General features: G+C 38.1%; 2 protein-coding genes, 1 pseudogene and 6 gene segments (V, D, J or C); all 9 read right to left on the reverse strand.

The window, feature by feature from the left end:
• Window positions 1-7: 7 nt before the first annotated feature.
• LOC113072914 (T cell receptor alpha variable 30-like) lies at window positions 8-584 on the reverse strand. The segment is given in 2 exon segments: window positions 8-381; window positions 492-584. Coding segments are annotated over 2 exon segments (417 nt in total).
• A 401-nt stretch (window positions 585-985) lies between these two features.
• Window positions 986-1,548, reverse strand: LOC113072915 (T cell receptor alpha variable 12-3-like). The segment is given in 2 exon segments: window positions 986-1,350; window positions 1,465-1,548. Coding segments are annotated over 2 exon segments (405 nt in total).
• Window positions 1,549-5,612: 4,064 nt separating this feature from the next.
• LOC113072916 (T cell receptor beta variable 14-like) lies at window positions 5,613-7,001 on the reverse strand. The segment is given in 3 exon segments: window positions 5,613-5,889; window positions 6,532-6,844; window positions 6,962-7,001. Coding segments are annotated over 3 exon segments (630 nt in total).
• A 2,757-nt stretch (window positions 7,002-9,758) lies between these two features.
• Window positions 9,759-11,446, reverse strand: LOC113072917 (uncharacterized). Its single transcript, XM_026245803.1, has 4 exons — window positions 11,363-11,446; window positions 10,927-11,231; window positions 10,236-10,255; window positions 9,759-10,035 (listed from the first exon to the last, which is right to left on the reverse strand). The coding sequence occupies exons 1-4, from the start codon at window positions 11,400-11,402 to the stop codon at window positions 9,759-9,761; spliced, it is 642 nt and encodes a 213-aa protein (XP_026101588.1). The 5' UTR covers window positions 11,403-11,446.
• A 5,410-nt stretch (window positions 11,447-16,856) lies between these two features.
• LOC113072918 (uncharacterized) lies at window positions 16,857-18,527 on the reverse strand. The gene is made up of 3 exons (XM_026245804.1): window positions 18,407-18,527; window positions 17,965-18,292; window positions 16,857-17,133 (listed from the first exon to the last, which is right to left on the reverse strand). Exons 1-3 carry the CDS (start codon window positions 18,444-18,446, stop codon window positions 16,857-16,859), a joined length of 645 nt encoding a protein of 214 aa, XP_026101589.1. The 5' UTR covers window positions 18,447-18,527.
• Window positions 18,528-19,341: 814 nt separating this feature from the next.
• LOC113072919 (T cell receptor alpha variable 12-3-like) lies at window positions 19,342-19,922 on the reverse strand. The segment is given in 2 exon segments: window positions 19,342-19,700; window positions 19,815-19,922. Coding segments are annotated over 2 exon segments (402 nt in total).
• Window positions 19,923-20,268: 346 nt separating this feature from the next.
• On the reverse strand, window positions 20,269-20,733 carry LOC113072920 (T cell receptor beta variable 14-like; annotated as a pseudogene).
• Window positions 20,734-21,374: 641 nt separating this feature from the next.
• LOC113072909 (T cell receptor alpha variable 12-3-like) lies at window positions 21,375-21,941 on the reverse strand. The segment is given in 2 exon segments: window positions 21,375-21,742; window positions 21,857-21,941. Coding segments are annotated over 2 exon segments (411 nt in total).
• Window positions 21,942-22,422: 481 nt separating this feature from the next.
• Window positions 22,423-22,933, reverse strand: LOC113072921 (T cell receptor alpha variable 12-3-like). The segment is given in 2 exon segments: window positions 22,423-22,796; window positions 22,894-22,933. Coding segments are annotated over 2 exon segments (414 nt in total).
• Window positions 22,934-24,067: the final 1,134 nt, after the last annotated feature.

Here is a 24,067-nt window from a genome sequence, read left to right on the forward strand (position 1 = left end):
AGGGTTCTTAGAAATCGGACTGTATAGCAAGGAAAAGGAAACAGTTTTTGTACAATGTAGTAGGTTTTCCTGTCACTGTGGGCTCCAGGGCACAGTAATACAGAGCAGAATCTGATACAGCAGCAGAGGAGATGATCAGATCCACATCATTATTATTACGGAGTCTGATGGACATATGTGGGTACGGTGGAGAAGCTGGAACTACAGTTTTAGAAGACTCAACAATCAGCAGCAGAAACTCTGGTCTTGATCCAGGCTTCTGTCGATACCAGTGGAGACTGTAAGCTGATCCATCATATGTACAGGACAGAGTGGTGTTTCTTCCTTCAGTTAAAACTACAGACGGTTGGTTTGGTCTGATGACATTCCCACATACTCCATCTGCAAAGAAAGTAATTTTAGTTGTCATTTTAAATTTAATTTACACTTCTTTGATAAATAGCTTATTCTTTCAGTAATTTGAGATGTAGAATATAAGTTATATTACGTACTGTAGCTTAGGAGAAATATTAAAACCGAATAGATGAGAAACATTTTCGTTCAGGTTTCTATCAGGATCTGTATGAAGGAACGTCAGTGTTGTATCTTTGGTTTGTTCTGCTGGAGTCTACCAAACACTGAGCTCCTCCCACATAGTACGGTGGGTAAAGAAAAGAATCACCCCCTGTAAAATAATCACATTTTGTTTCTTTGCAGCCTGAAATGAAAACAGACACAGTTTTTGTTTTTTCCAGCTATATTTACTGAGGGCAAAAGGAAAGGAATAGTTTCTACACTGTACCTGTTTAAATGTGTTTAGATGAGTACTGTCATATTAAAACATGTTTTTATTTTCAAGCCCCCACGATATAGTAATACTTTTGTCAAAACTACATATTTCTGACTGAGAAAAAATAAATAAATTAATAATAGGCTACAGTTAAATACAAAAAAATAAAAACAGTTGAATAAAAGTAAAATACATTGTCAGCCAGTCTGTCAGCTTTTAGATGTTATGCTCTACCAGTGGCAAGATTTTGTACAAGAGAAAAGTGTCTCCTGTCACTGTGGGCTTCAGGGCACAGTAATACTGTGCAGAGTCTGATACTTTAGCAGGGCTGATTTCCAGATCCATGAGCTTTCTGTTTTTGTCCACTTTAGCAGATAACCAGCGGGCTGATGGATCTTCTTTAACTGGATCTCCAGATTCAGTCATGTACAGAAGGAGTTCTGGTTTGGATCTTTGATACTGACGATACCACAGTAGATTATAAACAGTGCCAGTGTAGTTGCAGGAGAGAGTAACACTGTTACCATCTTGAGCTTGTTTTTCAGAACCATGGGATGTTATTAGATCACCAAAAGTGTCGCCTGTCACACAATTTTTTTTTTTAATTAATTTATATTTAAACTCTAAATAATTTAAAAGGTTAATGAATAACAAATTAGCATGAAGAATTAATATGGAAAGTAAAACATTCTCACCTACAAGTGCTGAAAGGAGCAAAGGTAAATAGAGCCACATGATGTTGTTTTATGTCACAGAATGACAGCACACTTAGATGTCAGAAATGAAAAACACTCTCAAAGAGCTCCTCCTTCTGACAGTTTTGAAGGATTACATATAAAGTTTTATTCTTCTCCAAGCAGTGGGGATGGGAATCCAAAGGAAGTCATCAGCAGCTTTCAAATTTATCTTTCAGTAATTAAGATGTAACTATGTGATTTTTTCACTACAAAAAAAAAAAAAAAAAAAAAAAACGGACTAATACGTTCAGCAATAAGACTACACTGAGTGTAATTTTTTTATCTTCAAAAAAGGTCCTTGAATCGATGTTCCATAAAAATGTGATATCCCATTGATATCAATTTCACTTATTTTATTTATGTATTCATTTATTTGAAGAAAAAGTTACCTTGGATTATTAAAATGCTCTTTGCAATACTATTAATTAAAAAAGTTATTTTTATAATATAAATATTTTTTTAATGGAATTGCTGTGAAAACTCCTTTTGGAATCTTTGTTTTCAAGAATGCTGAACTAACTGAAAATATCTTGCACATCAGATATTTAAATCATTGACCATTAAGCAGAGTATAATAAATTATATGCTCATAATCTGTTTAAAAAACAATTCCCGTAGAATAAAACAACAATTATTTTGTAAGATAAACTCGCTTAAAGCAAGGAGGTTAGTCATGTAGCGCCACCTCTTGGCAAATACGGTTAAGTGTAATGTTTGCTGTAAAATTTTTAGACATGGGGAGATGCGAACTTTGGTGTGAATAAGCATGATGTGATTTGTTCCAGTGAAAGGATGAACTATTGTGGTGATGCATTTGGTATTTGAGAAAGGATGAAGTAATGAGTTCATAAAACCCCTTATGGCAGATTTAAAATCAAGGACCGTGACGTCGCCCGGCATGGCGCAGCCGGGGCCCCACCCTGGAGCCAGGCCCGGGGTTGGGGCCCGTATGCGAGCGCCTGGTGGCCGGGCCTTCCCCCATGGGGTCCGGCCGGGCTTAGCCCGAAGGAGTGACGTGGGGCCGCCCTCCTGTGGGCTCACCACCTGCAGGAGGGAGCGTAAGGGGCCGGTGCATAGAGGATCGGGCGACAGTCGAAGGCGAGACCCCCGACGACCCGATCTCTGGACACGGAATCTGGCTTTAGGGACGTGGAATGTCACCTCGTTGGCGGGGAAGGAGCCTGAGCTTGTGCGGGAGGTCGAGAGGTACCGACTAGAGATAGTCGGGCTCACCTCAACGCACAGCTTGGGCTCTGGAACCACACTTCTTGAGAGAGGCTGGACTCTCTACCACTCTGGAGTTGCCCATGGTGAGAGGCGGAGGGCAGGAGTGGGTTTGCTAATAGCCCCCCAGCTCAGCCGCCATGTGTTGGAGTTTACCCCAGTGAACGAGAGGGTCGCTTCCCTGCGCCTTCGAGTCGGGGATAGGTCTCTCACTGTCGTTTGTGCCTACGGGCCGAACGGCAGTGCGGACTACCCGGCCTTCTTGGAGTCTCTGGGAGGGGTGCTGGAAAGTGCTCCAACTGGAGACTCCGTAGTTCTACTGGGGGACTTCAACGCTCACGTGGGCAGTGACAGTGACACCTGGAGGGGCGTGATTGGGAGGAACGGCCCCCCTGACCTGAATCCGAGCGGTGTTCTGTTATTGGATTTCTGTGCTAACCACGGTTTGTCCATAACGAACACCATGTTCAAGCATAAGGGTGTCCACCAGTGCACGTGGCACCAGGACACCCTTGGCCGGAGGTCGATGATCGACTTTGTGGTCGTGTCATCAGACCTTCGGTCATATGTCTTGGACACTCGGGTGAAGAGAGGGGCGGAGCTGTCAACTGATCACCACCTGGTGGTGAGTTGGATCCGATGGCGGGGGAGGAAGCTGGACAGACTCGGCAGACCCAAACGGACTGTGAGGGTCTGTTGGGAACGTTTGGCCGAGCCCCCTGTCAGAGAGATCTTCAACTCCCACCTCCGGCAGAGCTTCGACCGGATCCCGAGGGAGTCTGGAGATATTGAGTCCGAGTGGACCATGTTCTCCACCTCCATTGTCGCTGCGGCTGCTCGGAGCTGTGGCCGTAAGGTCTCCGGTGCCTGTCGAGGCGGCAATCCCCGAACCCGGTGGTGGACACCGGAAGTAAGGGATGCTGTCAAGCTGAAGAAGGAGTCCTATCGGGCCTGGATGGCTTGTGGGACTCCGGAGGCAGCTGACGGGTACCGGCAGGCCAAGCGGACTGCAGCCCGGGTAGTCGTGGAGGCAAAAACTCGGGCCTGGGAGGAGTTCGGTGAGGCCATGGAGAAGGACTATCGGTTGGCCTCGAAGAGATTCTGGCAAACTGTTCGACGCCTCAGGAGGGGGAAGCAGTGCCCTACCAACACTGTTTACAGTAGAGATGGGCACCTGTTGACCTCAACTGGGGATATCGTCGGGCGGTGGAAGGAATACTTCGAGGATCTTCTCAATCCCACCGACTTGTGTTCCGTTGAGGAAGCAGTGGCTGGGGACTCGGGGGGGCACTCGTCCATCACCCGGGCTGAAGTCATCGAGGTAGTTAAAAAGCTCCTCGGTGGCAAGGCACCGGGGGTGGACGAGATCCGCCCCGAGTACCTCAAGTCTCTGGATGTTGTGGGGCTGTCTTGGCTGGCACGCCTCTGCAACATCGCATGGCGGTTGGGGACAGTACCTCTGGACTGGCAGACCGGGGTGGTGGTCCCTCTTTTCAAGAAGGGGGACCGGAGAGTGTGTTCCAACTATAGGGGGATCACACTTCTCAGCCTCCCTGGAAAAGTCTATGCCAGGGTACTGGAGAGGAGAATTCGGCCGATAGTGGAACCTCGGATCCAGGAGGAACAGTGTGGTTTTCGTCCCGGTCGTGGAACACTGGACCAGCTCTATACCCTTTCCAGGGTGCTGGAGGGTTCATGGGAGTTTGCCCAACCAGTCCACATGTGTTTTGTGGACTTGGAGAAGGCATTCGACCGTGTTCCTCGCGACATCCTGTGGAGGGTGCTCCGGGAGTATGGGGTCGGCGGCTCCCTACTTAGGGCTGTTCGGTCCCTGTACGACCGGAGCAAGAGCTTGGTTCGCATTGCCGGCAGTAAGTCAGACCTGTTCCCGGTGCATGTTGGACTCCGGCAGGGCTGCCCTTTGTCACCGGTTCTGTTCATAATTTTTATGGACAGAATTTCTAGGCGCAGCCAAGGGCCGGAGAGTGTCCGGTTTGGGGACCATACGATTTCGTCGCTGCTTTTTGCGGATGATGTTGTCGTGTTGGCATCCTCAGACCAGGACCTTCAGTGTGCATTGGGACGGTTTGCAGCCGAGTGTGAATCGGCTGGGATGAGAATCAGCACCTCCAAGTCCGAGGCCATGGTTCTCAGTCGGAAAAGGGTGGATTGCCCACTTCAGGTTGGTGGAGAGTTCCTGCCTCAAGTGGAGGAGTTCAGGTATCTTGGAGTCTTGTTCACGAGTGAGGGAAGGATGGAACGTGAGATTGACAGACGGATCGGTGCAGCTTCTGCAGTAATGCGGTCGCTGTACCGGTCTGTCGTGGTGAAGAAGGAGCTGAGCTGTAAGGCAAAGCTCTCGATTTACCGGTCAATCTACGTTCCTACTCTCACCTATGGTCATGAGCTGTGGGTCATGACCGAAAGGACAAGATCCCGGATACAGGCGGCCGAAATGAGCTTTCTCCGTCGGGTGGCTGGGCGCTCCCTTAGAGATAGGGTGAGAAGCTCGGTCACTCGGGAGGAGCTCAGAGTAGAGCCGTTGCTCCTCCACATCGAGAGGAGCCAGCTGAGGTGGCTCGGGCATCTATTTCGGATGCCTCCTGGACGCCTTCCCAGGGAGGTGTTCCAGGCACGTCTCACCGGGAGGAGGCCCCGGGGAAGACCTAGGACACGCTGGAGGGACTATGTCTCCCGGCTGGCCTGGGAACGCCTCGGGGTCCCCCCGGAAGAGCTGGAGGAAGTGGCTAGGGAGAGGGAAGTCTGGGCGTCTCTGCTTAGACTGTTGCCCCCGCGACCCGGCCCCGGATAAGCGGAAGATGATGGATGGATGGATGGATGGATGAAGTAATGTATGTAGCTAACTGAAGCTTCATCTATCTTTAATGATGACATGGGAGGTTTTTGTATGATGCAGTTAGATTTCCTGTGACTGTGGGCACCAGGGCACAGTAGTACAGAGCAGAATCTGTCTCTACAGCAGAGGAGATCTTCAGATCCACTTGTTTGTTGTCTTTATTCACTGCAGCAGTAAATCTGGGTGGTCTGTCATCACTTACAGCTCCATGTTGGAAGATGTAAAGGAGGAACTCCGGTTTGGATCTGGGATATTGTCTGTACCATTGTAAATTCTGTACAGCAGCTGTATAGTCTTTATAACTGCAGGACAGAGTAATACTGTCACCAACACGTCTATTTACATTCAGTGCCAAGGGTTTTATTGTGTCTGCCTCTGTGTGACCTAATGGAGAGTAAAAGTCTTATTAGACAGCAATTAAATGGTAAAACATAACAGCAAATCAGTAAAAAAATAACAGCCTAGATTGGAGTAAAAATTGTACAACTTTATCTTACCAATGCACATCCACAAAAAAGTGAGGAGAGTAAAAATAATCATGACAGCAGAAATCTGAAGAAGAATCTGAGAGACTTAAGTATCATTCAGACTGGATGTCTTTGAATTCTGACATCCTCCCTCAGATCAAAATGCTTCTTCATCCTGATATTAAGCTCCGCCCTATGGGAAAGTTATTTAGTTTAGCCTGCTTTTTTATGGTGTCTTTATATTTAAACCTCTTAACATGAGATTTAGCACTCACTACTCAGAGGTAAACATATGTCACGATGTAATGAAAATTCTAGCTTTATCAATGCATAAACTGATATATATTCTCTGAAACATCACCTTTGTGCTTCATTCAAGCGAAGTCATCACACTTTGATTTGTAAAAATATTTTGAAAAATTGGTTAAAATCTGATGTTTAATCTATGTCTGCTGCCAATGATATCAGGTTTTTTACAGTGTTGTGTTTCCCGTCATGGGCATCAGGGCACTGTAGTACAAAGTAGAATCTTCCATTTCTGCCTGAAAGATGCTGAGATTCATGCGTTTATTACATTCATCAGCCACAGATGAAAGTCGTAAAGCAGGCTCTGACCGGCCATTGAGCTCTGTGCCAAATATAAGGAACTCAATTTGAGGTCCTGGATATTGTCGATACCACTGCAGTGTGTTAACACCTCCACTGTAATCACAGGAGAGGGTAACACTGTCTCCTGCCGTGATGTGCTTCTCTGACACCAGTGGATTTATTGTATTATCATCAGCATTCTCTGTGTAGAAGAAAAATCTAAGATGATAAATTATTTATTTGGACTAATTAAATTAAGATACATACATGTAGTTCACGCTGAATATATAATAATAGGGGGAAAAAATCTGTAACTGACCTTTGAGCAGAGAAATAATGATTAAAATCAGGAACAACATCTTATGTATAAAGAGACACAAATGACTATGAGAATCAATTTCCTCCTAAAATTCAATAAAGCTGGAGCTGGGTAATGAAAAACATGAATCCTATAGCTCCTCCCTCTGGCAGAATATGTATAAGAAAAATAAATGATGATTGTTAAAGTGAACAATAGGTGAAATGATCTTCACAGAATTGTTCAGGAATACCTGGAATATTATTAGTAACAAGCAGGCACGTGCAGAGGGGGGAGCGATATGTGCTTGAGCACCTGCCCCTTTGCCCCTTGGTGCCCAAAGTGCCCTTTTGTCAAAGCAAAATTTTCTCAATTTTTTTTTTTTTTTGTCATAACGTACCCTTTTTGTGAATGCCTGCCTATGCCCAGTCTAAATATTAGTAAAATTTCTGAACAATAATTTAGCCATCAATAAGATGACCCACATGATGACCTTTCACCTATGACGACCGGGAAGATTCGTCTCGCGGCGCGCGCAAGCCGCGCATTTTTTAATTGCCAGAGGATATTTTCAACACCGCGGAAGCTGGTAAGTGGTGTTTCATTCTCAGCGAAGTGATTTTGATATTTATTTTCTTATTATTATTTTACAAGAACGACGAGATGTGAGAACATGCAGATATGTTGTTTATACTGCAGTGCGTAGCTGTAGTGTAGAAATAACGTTAGCGTGCTGTTTGAGGGAGAATTGTTTCACAGGCATCGAGGGCAGAGGCGTCATGCCCATTCAAAGATTTGTTAGCAAAGTGGATTTTAAATGCAGCTTCCAAATTCAATGCTAAATTCAAATCTGTGTTCGCTGGCTGGCGCTGTGGCAGAGACAGACGCTTTCGTATAACGCTTCATGATAACCAATCAGAAACGATTCTGTTGCGCAATCAGAGACATGCAGAAGAGTCGTCACTGAAACGCGGTCAATCGCTGACTGAATTATTTAGCGAATTCTCTCATCAGAAACAGCAAAAGTGCAGATGTGCATAATGTAATGTAAAGTGCTTCAGTGATTTTATTGGGAGTTTTTGAGAGTGCCTGAACTCTGGCTAGACTGAATGAAAATGTTCTTTGATAATGTAAATTTTCTTTACTCTCTGTAAAATGAAAGTTTTAAAATAAGTAACTTACAATATTGTTATTCAAATTTACATTAAATGCAAATTCAGTCATATTGAAAATATTATATGGCACTTAAGTAAAAAGTCGGGGTATTATGTGTAGTTAATAGATTACACTACTTTTCCATATATTGATTAAATAACAATCTATAAAGGTGCCAAACGGGTTTACTTACACATTTGAGAATCGAGATATTTCCTGATATATTAAGCATGTTTAGAATTGTTTTGAATAAAAAGGAAAAATAAATAAAACATAATCCTATATCAGTTATACAGTGCTTTCATAGCATGACTTATACCCCCCAATGTGCCCCCTCAAAAATCATGAATGCATGACGCCCCTGATCGAGGGGTCTGGTCTTTTTATGTTATTTGACTAAACTTTTATTATGTTACAGTATTTATTTTTTAACACGCAGAGTGCCTTAAAATAATGATCACAACACTGGTAAGCCTTATTCAGATTTTCTCATCATCTGAATAATCATTATGAAAATAAAAACAATTCAGAAAGGAATTAAAATATAATTATATTTTAAATGTGACACAAAATATATATTTCTTTTCTACAATAGCAACAGTGTTTACTACAGCAAGACCACTTTACCCTGTAAACTCAATAATATCTCTCTGGAAATAAATTTACAAATATCAATGTCAATATAAAATGAATAATATACCTGACCTGGCATCAAAGTGCAGTGTCAAGGAGATGAATAACACATGTAGCCTGTCATTTGTTAACATTGCAAAGGTGTTCAATTTTAGACAATAAGAACTACAACAGTAATAAAAATATGAATCACTATATTCCAGTGTATCAGTTGTTTAATGTTTTGTATCAATATTTAAGGTGGACTTATTGATTAGGTGCAAGAGTAGTAGTGATGGTTAAAATAATAGATTAATGCTGAAATAGTAAATTGAGCCTTGTAACTAGATGGACAGAGAGTGGAAAGTAATAGATCAAATGAGGATATGGAGTTGGAGGAAGAAAAAGAAGGAAATGTAGCAAATCACAGCATTTGCTGCCGTATCAATACATAATCATCCATATCGACACGTGAATCGACAAGGAATGCATCACAATATATTGCTGTATTGATATTTTGAACCGCGCTATTTAAACCTTGTTCCATGTGCCCCTTTTATAATTTGAGCACCTGCCCCTCCAAGGGTCTCTGCACGGCCCTGGTAACAAGAACACTGCAGCATTGATGCAAGCTCTCTTTTTATAGTAAGCTTGGGAACAACCAATTAGATTAACCAACGTAATCTGAAACAAACTGACAGTACTGTCTATGGTGTAACAATACTAATGTCAAACTCTTACTTTAAACATACATAATTATTATAAATACAGGGGCAGAATCTGACCTGTAAAATAACAAAAATGACAGAAAATTAATCTAATGATAATGTGAAATGGAACTCATACGCAGCAGAAGATGCAAACTTTCAAAATGTAAGAATGAAAAACAGCGCCGCCTTCTGCAAAAAAGTATATTATTTCAGTCAGAACTTTTCACTATATAACTGTATTGTATGTTATGACTTGTTTTAACAAAATTACAAACTATTGTGTTGATTATGCACTGGCCTTTGAGACAGGATGATTTAAGTTTTTGAGGCTTCATCTATCTTTAATGATGACATGGGAGGTTTTTGTATGATGCAGTTAGATTTCCTGTGACTGTGGGCTGCAGGGCACAGTAGTACAGAGCAGAATCTGTCTCTACAGCAGAGGAGATCTTCAGATCCACTTGTTTGTTGTCTTTATTCACTGCAGCAGTAAATCTGGGTGGTCTGTCATCACTTACAGCTCCATGTTGGAAGATGTAAAGGAGGAACTCCGGTTTGGATCTGGGATATTGTCTGTACCATTGTAAATTCTGTACAGTACCTGAAAAGTCTTTATAACTGCAGGACAGAGTAATACTGTCACCAACACGTCTATTTGCATTCGGTAACAAGTGTTTTATTGTTTCTGCCTCTGTGTGACCTGGTAATGGAGAGTAAAGCCTAATTAGACAGAATTTAAATGGTAAAACGTAGCAAGTAGAAAATAAGCAAAAGGTATACTGGTCTGGACTAGACAGAAAAGTAAAACTTTATCTTACCAATACACATCCACATAAAACTGAGGAGAGTGAAAATAATCATGACAGCAGAAATCTGGAGAAGAATCTGAAAGACTTGAGTATCATTCAGACTGGATGTGTCTAAATTCTGACATCATCCCTCAGATTAAAATGCTAATCATCCTGATATTAAGCTCCACCCACTGGAAAAAGTCTTTATACTTAAACCAGTTCATGTGACCCATGAGTCAAAGTCTCTGTTAATGTGTATTAAAGAAAAGACGTGAGAAGATTGTAATACTTTTTAACTTTGCCAGAAAACATTAATTAGTAGAGGTATTTCTCTCTCACATATCTGTTTTTTATTGCAAAATCACAATAACTATACAGAACTAACTGAATATCGGAGATCTAGTTGCTTATTTTTACATTCTTAATGCCATTTTTCTTATTTCATGTTTTTTTTTTTTCATTTTCATAATAACACCCAAGTGTTAGAAATCCTTTTTTTTATATTATTATTTTTTTTTTTACCATTTTTAGTGAACTTTTATATTATACTTATATTTATATTATACAAATACTGGATAGTATCACAAATGATTTGAGTTGTATCAGAAATAATACATACTGTAGAATACATATATTTGTTAAATGAATGAATGCATCAATGAAAAGCATGAGTTATATAAAGAAAGATTATGTGCAGAGGAAAAGAGTTTCCTGTCACTGTGGGCTGCAGGGCGCAGTAATACTGTGCAGAGTCTGATACTTTAGCAGGGCTGATTTCCAGATCCATGAGCTTTCTGTGTTTGTCAACTTTAGCAGATAACCAGTGGGCTGATGGATCTTCTTTAACTGGATCTCCAGATTCAGTCATGTACAGAAGGAGTTCTGGTTTGGATCTTTGATACTGACGATACCACAGTAGATTATACACAGTGCCAGTGTAGTTGCAGGAGAGAGTAACACTGTTACCATCTTGAGCTTGTTTTTCAGAACCATGAGATGTTATTAGATCACCAAGAGAGTCTCCTGTCACACACACACACACGAAAACACACACACACACAAATATTAATTTATATTTAAAATCTAAATAATTAAAATGTTAATGAATGACAAATTAGCATGAAGAATTAATATGAAAAGTAAAACATTCTCACCTACAAGTGCTGAAAGGAGCAACGGTAAATAGAGCCACATGATGTTGTTTTATGTCACAGAATGACAGCACACTTAGATGTCAGAAATGAAAAACACACTCAAAGAGCTCCTCCTTCTGACAGCTTTGAAGGATTACATATAAAGTTTTATTCTTCTCCAAGCAATGGGGATGGGAATCAAAAAAAAAAAATCATCAGCAGCTTTCAAATGTATCTTTCAGTAATTAAGATGTAACTATGTGATTTTTTCACTACAAAAAAAAATAAATAAAACGGACTAATACGTTCAGCAATAAGACTACACTGAGTGTAATTTTTTTTATCTTCAAAAAAGGTCCTTGAATCGATATTCCATAAAAATGTGATATTCCATTGATATCCCATTCCAATTTCACTTATTTTATTTATGTATTAATTTACTTTAAGAAAAAGTTACCTTGGATTATTAAAATACTCTTTGCAATACTAATAATAAAAAAGTTATTTTAAGAACAGTTCACTGAAAGGGTGAACTGAAAAATATATTTTTTAATGGCATTGCTGTGCCTTTTGGAACATGTTTTCAAGAATGCTGGACTAACTGAAAATATCTTGCACATCAGATATTTAAATCATTGACCATTAAGCAAAGTATAATAAATTATATGCTCAAAATCTGTGTAAAAAAAAAAAAAAAAAAAATCCCATAGAATAAAACAACAATTATTTTGTAAGATAAACTCGCTTAAAGCAAGGAGGTTAGTCATGTAGCGCCACCTCTTGGCAAATACGGTTAAGTGTAATGTTTTCTGTACAATTTTTAGTCATGGGGAGATGTGTACTTTGGTGTGAATAAGCATGATGTGATTTGTTTCAGTGAAAGGATGAACTATTGTGGTGATGCATTTGGTATTTGAGAAAGGATGAAGTACTGTATGTAACTGAAGCTTCATCTATCTTTAATGATGACATGGGAGGTTTTTGTATGATGCAGTTAGATTTCCTGTGACTGTGGGCTTCAGGGCACAGTAGTACAGAGCAGAATCTGTCTCTACAGCAGAGGAGATCTTCAGATCCACTTGTTTGTTGTCTTTATTCACTGCAGCAGTAAATCTGGGTGGTCTGCTGTCACTTACAGCTCCATGTGGGAAGATGTAAAGGAGGAACTCCGGTTTGGATCTGGGATATTGTCTGTACCATTGTAAATTATTTACAGTACCCGAATAGTCTTTATAACTGCAGGACAGAGTAATACTGTCACCAACACGTTTATTTACATTCAGTGACAAGGGTTTTATTGTGTCTGCCTCTGTGTGACCTGGTAATGGAGAGTAAAGCCTAATTAGACAGAATTTAAATGGTAAAACGTAGCAAGTAGAAAATAAGCAAAAGGTAACTGGTCTGGACTAGACAAAAAAATAAAACTTTATCTTACCAATACACATCCACATAAAACTGAGGAGAGTGAAAATAATCATGACAGCAGAAATCTGAAGAAGAATCTGAGAGACTTGAGTATCATTCAGACTGGATGTCTCTAAATTCTGACATCCTCCCTCAGATTAAAATGCTTCTTCATCCTGATATTAAGCTCCACCCACTGGAAAAAGTCTTTATACTTAAACCAGTTCATGTGACCCGTGAGTCAAAGTCTCTGCTAATGTGTATTAAAGAAAAGACGTGAGAAGATTGTAATACTTTTTAATACTTTGCCAGAAAACATTCATTGGTAGAGTTATTTCTCTCTCACATATCTGTTTTTTATTGCAAAATCACAATAACGATACAGAACTAACTGAATATCGGAGATCTAGTTGCTTATTTTTACATTCTTAATGCCATTTTTCTTATTTCATTTTTTTTTTCATTTTCATAATAAGACCCAAGTGTTAGAAATCATTTTTATTTTATTTTTTTTTTATTTTATTTATTTACCATTTTTATTGAACTTTTATATTATACTTATATTTATATTATACAAATATTGGATAGTATCACAAATGATTTTAGTTGTATCCGAAATAATACATACTGTAAAATGTTTGTTAAGCATCAATAAAAAGCATGAGTTATATAAAGAAAGATTATGTGCAGAGGAAAAGAGTTTCCTGTCACTGTGGGCTTCAGGGCGCAGTAATACTGTGCAGAGTCTGATACTTTAGCAGGGCTGATTTCCAGATCCATGAGCTTTCTGTGTTTGTCAACTTTAGCAGATAACCAGTGGGCTGATGGATCTTCTTTAACTGGATCTCCAGATTCAGTCATGTACAGGAGTTCTGGTTTGGATCTTTGATACTGACGATACCACAGTAGATTATACACAGTGCCAGTGTAGTTGCAGGAGAGAGTAACACTGTTACCATCTTGAGCTTGTTTTTCAGAACCATGGGATGTTATTAGATCACCAAGAGAGTCTCCTGTCACACACACACACACACACACACACACACACAAAATATTAATTTATATTTAAAATCTAAATAATTAAAATGTTAATGAATGACAAATTAGCATGAAGAATTAATATGAAAAGTAAAACATTCTCACCTACAAGTGCTGAAAGGAGCAACGGTAAATAGAGCCACATGATGTTGTTTTATGTCACAGAATGCCAGCACACTTAGATGTCAGAAATGAAAAACACACTCAAAGAGCTCCTCCTTCTGACAGCTTTGAAGGATTACATATAAAGTTTTATTCTTCTCCAAGCAGTGGGGATGGGAATAAAAAAAAAATTCAGCAGCTTTCAAATGTATCTTTCAGTAATTAAGATGTAACTATGTGATTTTTTTCACTACAAAAAAAAAAAAAACGGACTAATACGTTCAGCAATAAGACTTTTTTTATCTTCAAAAAAGGTCCTTGAATCGATGTTCCATAAAAATGTGATATTCCATTGATATCCCATTCCAATTTCACTTATTTTATTTATGTATTAATTTACTTTAAGAAAAAGTTACCTTGGATTATTAAAATACTCTTTGCAATACTAATAATAAAAAAGTTATTTTAAGAACAGTTCACTGAAAGAGTGAACTGAAAAATATATTTTTTAATGGCATTGCTGTGCCTTTTGGAACATGTTTTCAAGAATGCTGGACTAACTGAAAATATCTTGCACATCAGATATTTAAATCATTGACCATTAAGCAAAGTATAATAAATTATATGCTCAAAATCTGTTTAAAAAAAAAAGAAAAAAAAAAAGAAAACAATCCCATAGAATAAAACAACAATTATTTTGTAAGATAAACTCGCTTAAAGCAAGGAGGTAAGTCATGTAGCGCCACCTCTTGGCAAATACGGTTAAGTGTAATCTTTTCTGGACAAATTTTTTGTCATGGGGAGATGTGTACTTTGGTGTGAATAAGCATGATGTGATTTGTTTCAGTGAAAGGATGAACTATTGTGGTGATGCATTTGGTATTTGAGAAAGGATGAAGTACTGTATGTAACTGAAGCTTCATCTATCTTTAATGATGACATGGGAGGTTTTTGTATGATGCAGTTAGATTTCCTGTGACTGTGGGCACCAGGGCACAGTAGTACAGAGCAGAATCTGTCTCTACAGCAGAGGAGATCTTCAGATCCACTTGTTTGTTGTCTTTATTCACTGCAGCAGTAAATCTGGGTGGTCTGCCGTCACTTACAGCTCCATGTGGGAAGATGTAAAGGAGGAACTCCGGTTTGGATCTGGGATATTGTCTGTACCATTGTAAATTATTTACATTACTCGAATAGTCTTTATAACTGCAGGACAGAGTAATACTGTCACCAACACGTTTATTTACATTCGGTGACAAGGGTTCTATTGTGTCTGCCTCTGTGTGACCTGGTAATGAAGAGTAAAAGTCTTATTAGACAGCAATTAAATGGTAAAACATATGTAAATAAGTAAAAAAGCAACAGCCTAGATTGGAGTCAAAATTTGACAACTTTATCTTACCAATACACATCCACAAAAAACTGAGGAGAGTGAAAATAATCATGACAGCAGAAATCTGAAGAAGAATCTGAGAGACTTGAGTATCATTCAGACTGGATGTCTTTGAATTCTGACATCCTCCCTCAGATTAAAATGCTTCTTCATCCTGATATTAAGCTCCGCCCTATGGGAAAGTTATTTAGTTTAGCCTGCTTTTTTTATGGTGTCTTTATATTCAAACCTCTTAACATGAGATTTAGCAGTCACTGTATACTCAGAGGTAAACATATGTCACGAACACGATGTAATGAAAATTCTAGCTTTATCAATGCATAAACTGATATATATTCTCTGAAACATCACCTTTGTGCTTCATTCAAGCGAAGTCATCACACTTTGATTTGTAGAAATATTTTGAAAAATTGGTTAAAATCTGATGTTGAATCTATGTCTACTGCCAATGATATCAGGTTTTTTACAGTGTTGTGTTTCCCGTCATGGGCATCAGGGCACTGTAGTACAAAGCAGAATCTTTCAATTTCTGCCTGAGATTCATGCGTTTATTACGTTTATCAGCCACAGATGAAAGTCGTAAAGCAGGCTCTGACCGGCCATTGAGCTCTGTGACAAATATAAGGAACTCAAATTGAGGTCCTGGATATTGTCGATACCACTGCAGTGTGTTAACACCTCCACTATAATCACAGGAGAGGGTAACACTGTCTCCTGCCGTGATGTGCTTCTCTGACACCAGTGGGTTTATTGTATTTGCATCAGCATTCTCTGTGTAGAAGAAAAATCAAAAATGATAAATTATTCATTTGGACTCATTAAATTAAGATACATACATGTAGTTCACACTGAATATATAATAACAGTGGGGAAAAAAATCATTAACTGACCTTTGAGCAGAGGAATACTGATTAAAATCAGGAACAACATCTTAAAGAGACACAAATGACTATGAGAATCAATTTCCTCCTAAAATTCAATAAAGCTGGAGCTGGGTAATGAAAAACATGAATCCTATAGCTCCTCCCTCTGGCAGAATATGTAAAAGAAAAATAAACGATGATTGTTAAAGTGAACAATAGGTGAAATGATCTTCACAGAATTGTTCAGCAGTATCTGGAATATTATCAATAACAAGAACACTGCAGCATTGATGCAAGCTCTCTTTTTATAGTAAGCTTGGGAACAACCAATTAGATTAACCAACGTAATCTGAAACAAACTGACAGTACTGTCTACTGTCTAACAATACTAATGTCAAACTCTTACTTTAAACATACATAATAATCGTAAATACAGGGGCAGAATCTGACCTGTGAAATAACAAAAATGACAGAAAATTAATCTAATAATAATGTGAAATGGAACTCATACGCAGCAGAAGATGCAAACTTGCAAAATGTAAGAATGAAAAAACAGCGCCGCCTCCTGCAAAAAAGTACTATTTCAGTCAGAACTTTTCACTATATTACTGTATTGTATGTTATGACTTGTTTTAGCAAAATTACAAACTATTGTGTTGATTATGCACTGGCCTTTGAGACAGGATGATTTAAGTGTTTGAGGCTTCATCTATCTTTAATGATGACATGGGAGGTTTTTGTATGATGCAGTTAGATTTCCTGTGACTGTGGGCTTCAGGGCACAGTAGTACAGAGCAGAATCTGTCTCTACAGCAGAGGAGATCTTCAGATCCACTTGTTTGTTGTCTTTATTCACTGCAGCATTACATCTGGGTGGTCTGCCGTCACTTACAGCTCCATGTTGGAAGATGTAAAGGAGGAACTCCGGTTTGGATCTGGGATATTGTCTGTACCATTGTAAATTCTGTACAGTACCCGAATAGTCTTTATAACTGCAGGACAGAGTAATACTGTCACCAACACGTTTATTTACATTCAGTGCCAAGGGTTTTATTGTGTCTGCCTCTGTGTGACCTGGTAATGGAGAGTAAAGCCTAATTAGACAGAATTTAAATGGTAAAAAGTAGCAAGTAGAAAATAAGCAAAAGGTAACTGGTCTGGACTAGACAGAAAAGTAAAACTTTATCTTACCAATACACATCCACATAAAACTGAGGAGAGTGAAAATAATCATGACAGCAGAAATCTGAAGAAGAATCTGAAAGACTTGAGTATCATTCAGACTGGATGTCTCTAAATTCTGACATCCTCCCTCAGATTAAAATGCTTCTTCATCCTGATATTAAGCTCCACCCACTGGAAAAAGTCTTTATACTTAAACCAGTTCATGTGACCCGTGAGTCAAAGTCTCTGCTAATGTGTATTAAAGAAAAGACGTGAGAAGATTGTAATACTTTTTAATACTTTGCCAGAAAACATTAATTAGTAGAGTTATTTCTCTCTCACATATCTGTTTTTTATTGCAAAATCACAATAACTATACAGAACTAACTGAATATCGGAGATCTAGTTGCTTATTTTTACATTCTTAATGCCATTTTTCTTATTTCATTTTTTTTTTCATTTTCATAATAAGAACCAAGTGTTAGAAATCATTTTTTTTTTTTTTTTTTTTTGAACTTTTATATTATACTTATATTTATGTTATACAAATATTGGATAGTATCACAAATGATTTTAGTTGTATCCGAAATAATAAATACTGTAAAATGTTTGTTAAGCATCAATAAAAAGCATGAGTTATATAAAGAAAGATTATGTGCAGAGGAAAAGAGTTTCCTGTCACTGTGGGCCTCAGGGCGCAGTAATACTGTGCGGAGTCTGATACTTTAGCAGGGCTGATTTCCAGATCCATGAGCTTTCTGTGTTTGTCAACTTTAGCAGATAACCAGTGGGCTGATGGATCTTCTTTAACTGGATCTCCAGATTCAGTCATGTACAGAAGGAGTTCTGGTTTGGATCTTTGATACTGACGATACCACAGTAGATTATACACAGTGCCAGTGTAGTTGCAGGAGAGAGTAACACTGTTACCATCTTGAGCTTGTTTTTCAGAACCATGAGATGTTATTAGATCACCAAGAGAGTCTCCTGTCACACACACACACACAAAATATTAATTTATATTTAAAATCTAAATAATTAAAATGTTAATGAATGACAAATTAGCATGAAGAATTAATATGAAAAGTAAAACATTCTCACCTACAAGTGCTGAAAGGAGCAACGGTAAATAGAGCCACATGATGTTGTTTTATGTCACAGAATGCCAGCACACTTAGATGTCAGAAATGAAAAACACTCTCAAAGAGCTCCTCCTTCTGACAACTTTGAAGGATTACATATAAAGTTTTATTCTTCTCCAAGCAGTGGGGATGGGAATCCAAAAAAAATTAATCAGCAGCTTTCAAATGTATCTTTCAGTAATTAAGATGTAACTATGTGATTTTTTTCACTACAAAAAAAAAAAAAACGGACTAATTCGTTCAGCAATAAGACTACACTGAGTGTAATTTTTTTATCTTCAAAAAAGGTCCTTGAATCGATGTTCCATGAAAATGTGATATTCCATTGATATCCCATTCCAATTTCACTTATTTTATTTATGTATTAATTTACTTTAAGAAAAAGTTACCTTGGATTATTAAAATACTCTTTGCAATACTAATAATAAAAAAGTTATTTTAAGAACAGTTCACTGAAAGGGTGAACTGAAAAATATATTTTTTAATGGCATTGCTGTGCCTTTTGGAACATGTTTTCAAGAATGCTGGACTAACTGAAAATATCTTGCACATCAGATATTTAAATCATTGACCATTAAGCAAAGTATAATAAATTATATGCTCAAAATCTGTGTAAAAAAAAAAAAAAAAAAAAAAATCCCATAGAATAAAACAACAATTATTTTGTAAGATAAACTCGCTTAAAGCAAGGAGGTTAGTCATGTAGCGCCACCTCTTGGCAAATACGGTTAAGTGTAATGTTTTCTGTACAATTTTTAGTCATGGGGAGATGTGTACTTTGGTGTGAATAAGCATGATGTGATTTGTTTCAGTGAAAGGATGAACTATTGTGGTGATGCATTTGGTATTTGAGAAAGGATGAAGTACTGTATGTAACTGAAGCTTCATCTATCTTTAATGATGACATGGGAGGTTTTTGTATGATGCAGTTAGATTTCCTGTGACTGTGGGCACCAGGGCACAGTAGTACAGAGCAGAATCTGTCTCTACAGCAGAGGAGATCTTCAGATCCACTTGTTTGTTGTCTTTATTCACTGCAGCAGTAAATCTGGGTGGTCTGCCGTCACTTAAAGCTCCATGTGGGAAGATGTAAAGGAGGAACTCCGGTTTGGATCTGGGATATTGTCTGTACCATTGTAAATTCTGTACAACACCTGTATAGTCTTTATAACTGCAGGACAGAGTAATACTGTCACCAACACGTCTATTTACATTCGGTGACAAGGGTTTTATTGTGTCTGCCTCTGTGTGACCTGGTAATGAAGAGTAAAAGTCTTATTAGACAGCAATTCAATGGTAAAGCATATGTAAATAAGTAAAAAAGCAACAGCCTAGATTGGAGGAAAAACTTGACAACTTTATCTTACCAATACACATCCACAAAAAACTGAGGAGAGTAAAAATAATCATGACAGCAGAAATCTGAAGAAGAATCTGAGAGACTTGAGTATCATTCAGACTGGATGTCTTTGAATTCTGACATCCTCCCTCAGATTAAAATGCTTCTTCATCCTGATATTAAGCTCCACCCTATGGGAAAGTTATTTAGTTTAGCCTGCTTTTTTTATGGTGTCTTTATATTCAAACCTCTTAACATGAGATTTAGCAGTCACTGTATACTCAGAGGTAAACATATGTCACGAACACGATGTAATGAAAATTCTAGCTTGATCAATGCATAAACTCATATTTATTCTCTGAAACATCACCTTTGTGCTTCATTCAAGCGAAGTCATCACACTTTGATTTGTAGAAATATTTTGAAACATTGGTTAAAATCTGATGTTGAATCTATGTCTACTGCCAATGATATCAGGTTTTTTACAGTGTTGTGTTTCCCGTCATGGGCATCAGGGCACTGTAGTACAAAGCAGAATCTTCCATTTCTGCCTGAGATTCATGCGTTTATTACGTTTATCAGCCACAGATGAAAGTCGTAAAGCAGGCTCTGACCGGCCATTGAGCTCTGTGACAAATATAAGGAACTCAAATTGAGGTCCTGGATATTGTCGATACCACTGCAGTGTGTTAACACCTCCACTGTAATCACAGGAGAGGGTAACACTGTCTCCTGCCGTGATGTGCTTCTCTGACACCAGTGGGTTTATTGTATTTGCATCAGCATTCTCTGTGTAGAAGAAAAATCAAAAATGATAAATTATTCATTTGGACTCATTAAATTAGGATGCATAAATGTAGTTCACACTGAATATATAATAACAGTGGGGGAAAAATCAGTAACTGACCTTTGAGCAGAGGAATACTGACTAAAATCAGGAACAACATCTTATATATAAAGACAAAATTACTATGAGAATCAATTTCCTCCTAAAATTCAATAAAGCTGGAGCTGGGTAATGAAAAACATGAATCCTATAGCTCCTCCCTCTGGCAGAATATGTAAAATAAAAATAAACGATGATTGTTAAAGTGAACAATAGGTGAAATGATCTTCACAGAATTGTTCAGCAGTATCTGGAATATTATCAATAACAAGAACACTGCAGCATTGATGCAAGCTCTCTTTTTATAGTAAGCTTGGGAACAACCAATTAGATTAACCAACGTAATCTGAAACAAACTGACAGTACTGTCTACTGTCTAACAATACTAATGTCAAACTCTTACTTTAAACATACATAATAATCGTAAATACAGGGGCAGAATCTGACCTGTGAAATAACAAAAATGACAGAAAATTAATCTAATGATAATGTGAAATGGAACTCATACGCAGCAGAAGATGCAAACTTGCAAAATGTAAGAATGAAAAAACAGCGCCGCATTCTGCAAAAAAGTACTATTTCAGTCAGAACTTTTCACTATATGACTGTATTGTATGTTATGACTTGTTTTAGCAAAATTACAAACTATTCTGTTGATTATGCACTGGCCTTTGAGACAGGATGATTTAAGTGTTTGAGGCTTCATCTTTCTTTATGATGACATGGGAGGTTTTTGTATGATGCAGTTAGATTTCCTGTGACTGTGGGCACCAGGGCACAGTAGTACAGAGCAGAATCTGTCTCTACAGCAGAGGAGATCTTCAGATCCACTTGTTTGTTGTCTTTATTCACTGCAGCAGTAAATCTGGGTGGTCTGCCGTCACTTACAGCTCCATGTTGGAAGATGTAAAGGAGGAACTCCGGTTTGGATCTGGGATATTGTCTGTACCATTGTAAATTATCTACAGTACCCGAATAGTCTTTATAACTGCAGGACAGAGTAACAGTGTCACCAACACGTTTATTTACATTCGGTGACAAGGGTTTTATTGTGTCTGCCTCTGTGTGACCTAATGGAGAGTAAAGCCTAATTAGACAGAATTTAAATGGTAAAACGTAGCAAGTAGAAAATAAGCAAAAGGTAACTGGTCTGGACTAGACGAAAAAATAAAACTTTATCTTACCAATACACATCCACATAAAACTGAGGAGAGTGAAAATAATCATGACAGCAGAAATCTGGAGAAGAATCTGAGAGACTTGAGTATCATTCAGACTGGATGTCTTTGAATTCTGACATCCTCCCTCAGATTAAAATGCTAATCATCCTGATATTAAGCTCCACCCACTGGAAAAAGTCTTTATGCTTAAACCAGTTCATGTGACCCGTGAGTCAAAGTCTCTGTTAATGTGTATTAAAGAAAAGACGTGAGAAGATTGTAATACTTTTTAATACTTTGCCAGAAAACATTCATTGGTAGAGTTATTTCTCTCTCACATATCTGTTTTTTATTGCAAAATCACAATAACTATACAGAACTAACTGAATATCGGAGATCTAGTTGCTTATTTTTACATTCTTAATGCCATTTTTCTTATTTCATTTTTTTTCATTTTCATAATAAGACCCAAGTGTTTTTTTTACCATTTTTATTTTTATACTATACTTATATTTATATTATACAAATATTGGATAGTATCACAAATGATTTTAGTTGTATTCGAAATAATACATACTGTAAAATGTTTGTTAAGCATAAATAAAAGCATGACTAATATACAGAAAGATTATGTGCAGAGGAAAAGTGTTTCCTGTCACTGTGGGCCTCAGGGCGCAGTAATACTGTGCAGAGTCTGATACTTTAGCAGGGCTGATTTTCAGATCCATGAGCTTTCTGTGTTTGTCAACTTTAGCAGATAACCAGTGGGCTGATGGATCTTCTTTAACTGGATCTCCAGATTCAGTCATGTACAGAAGGAGTTCTGGTTTGGATCTTTGATACTGACGATACCACAGTAGATTATACACAGTGCCAGTGTAGTTGCAGGAGAGAGTAACACTGTTACCATCTTGAGCTTGTTTTTCAGAACCATGAGATGTTATTAGATCACCAATAGAGTCTCCTGAAAAAAGACATACTAAATTCACTGTTGTGATCAGATAAATGCAATACTAACATTTTAAATCGAAAGAGGACGTGATAAAATAAATGAGTCTCACCTGCGAGTACTGAAAATATTACGAGTGCACAGAGCAGCATGATGGAATGAAATGACAAACTCAGATGTGTTTTTTCCTGACTGGAACACAGTGATTTAAGCCTGGAGCTCCACCCTGTGGCAAGATTTGCCCTTTCATGACAAGTGTTGAGCTGATTGTGTGCATGAGGAATACAGACTAGAGAAGAATGCCATCTTTTGGGTGAAAAAACAACAAAAAAAAAAACACATTTAAACCGTCATGAATCATAGAGGATCACTGATAAAATTGAAAATTTTTACCCTCTGATGATTACTTCTGTCAAGAATTAAGGTCTTTTGTAAAGGTCTTTTTTAAGTCTTTTGCTGACAGACGAAGAGAAGGCTCAGATACCTCTGAATTTTCATTTACAAGTATCAGAAATTCTGGTCGAAATCCCCCAAAAGGGTCATATACAACACCCACTGTAGTTACAGGACAGAGACACATTGTCACCTCTGAAAATTTATTTTTCTGAAGACAAAGGCTGTATTGTGTCAGCAAAACTATTTCCTGTATGGACAAAATACATGCAATTGTATTAATTTAATTAATGCTAAGTAACTTGTTCACAATGTGATACATTTTAATACATAAAAAAAAAAAAAAAAAAAAAAAAATATATATATATATATATATATATAAATATTTAACTATGAGTAATGTCAGTGGTATCCAACAAAACAGAAAAATGGTTTCTGATGAAGAGTGATCGTAAAACTATCAAAGCAGGATGGTTCTAAATGAATCAGGCTTTCAAGCATTCCACTTTAGAATTCAGCTGAGGCTTTATCTTCTTCCCTGGTTGGCTATTTTTCTTTCTCAAAATGAAAGCACATTTATATAATACAATGTTTCATTAGATTTAGAGAGGGAAAAAAACTGTTCAGCGATGATTTATTGTGCATGATTAGAAGCTGGTGTCTCATTTTTTTTTTTTTTAAATTTTTTAATGCAAGATCTGTTAAGGTATTACGTTTTTGTACAGAGCATGGGGGTTTCCTGTGACTGTGGGCACCAGGGCACAGTAGTACATGGCAGAATCTGTCTCTACAGCAGAGGAGATCTTCAGATCCACTTGTTTGTTGTCTTTATTCACTGCAGCAGTAAATCTGGGTGGTCTGCCGTCACTTACAGCTCCATGTGGGAAGATGTA

This window comes from Carassius auratus, unplaced genomic scaffold, assembly GCF_003368295.1.
Source record: "Carassius auratus strain Wakin unplaced genomic scaffold, ASM336829v1 scaf_tig00010972, whole genome shotgun sequence".
Taxonomy (NCBI): Eukaryota; Metazoa; Chordata; class Actinopteri; order Cypriniformes; family Cyprinidae; genus Carassius; species Carassius auratus.

Excerpts from the sequence above, each read along its gene's own strand:
- LOC113072917 (XM_026245803.1), bottom strand. The coding sequence starts at position 11,402 with ATGTGGCTCTATTTACCGTTGCTCCTTTCAGCACTTGTAG. Across the intron at positions 11,232-11,362 it reads GCTCCTTTCAGCACTTGTAG|GAGACTCTCTTGGTGATCTA; the intron begins GTGAGAATGTTT and ends TGTGTGTGACAG. Across the intron at positions 10,256-10,926 it reads ACTGCGCCCTGCAGCCCACA|TTTTATGTGGATGTGTATTG; the intron begins GTGACAGGAAAC and ends CACTCTCCTCAG.
- LOC113072918 (XM_026245804.1), bottom strand. The coding sequence starts at position 18,446 with ATGTGGCTCTATTTACCGTTGCTCCTTTCAGCACTTGTAG. Across the intron at positions 18,293-18,406 it reads GCTCCTTTCAGCACTTGTAG|GAGACTCTCTTGGTGATCTA; the intron begins GTGAGAATGTTT and ends TGTGTGTGACAG. Across the intron at positions 17,134-17,964 it reads ACAGGAAACTCTTTTCCTCT|TTATAAAGACTATTCGGGTA; the intron begins GCACATAATCTT and ends TCTGTCCTGCAG.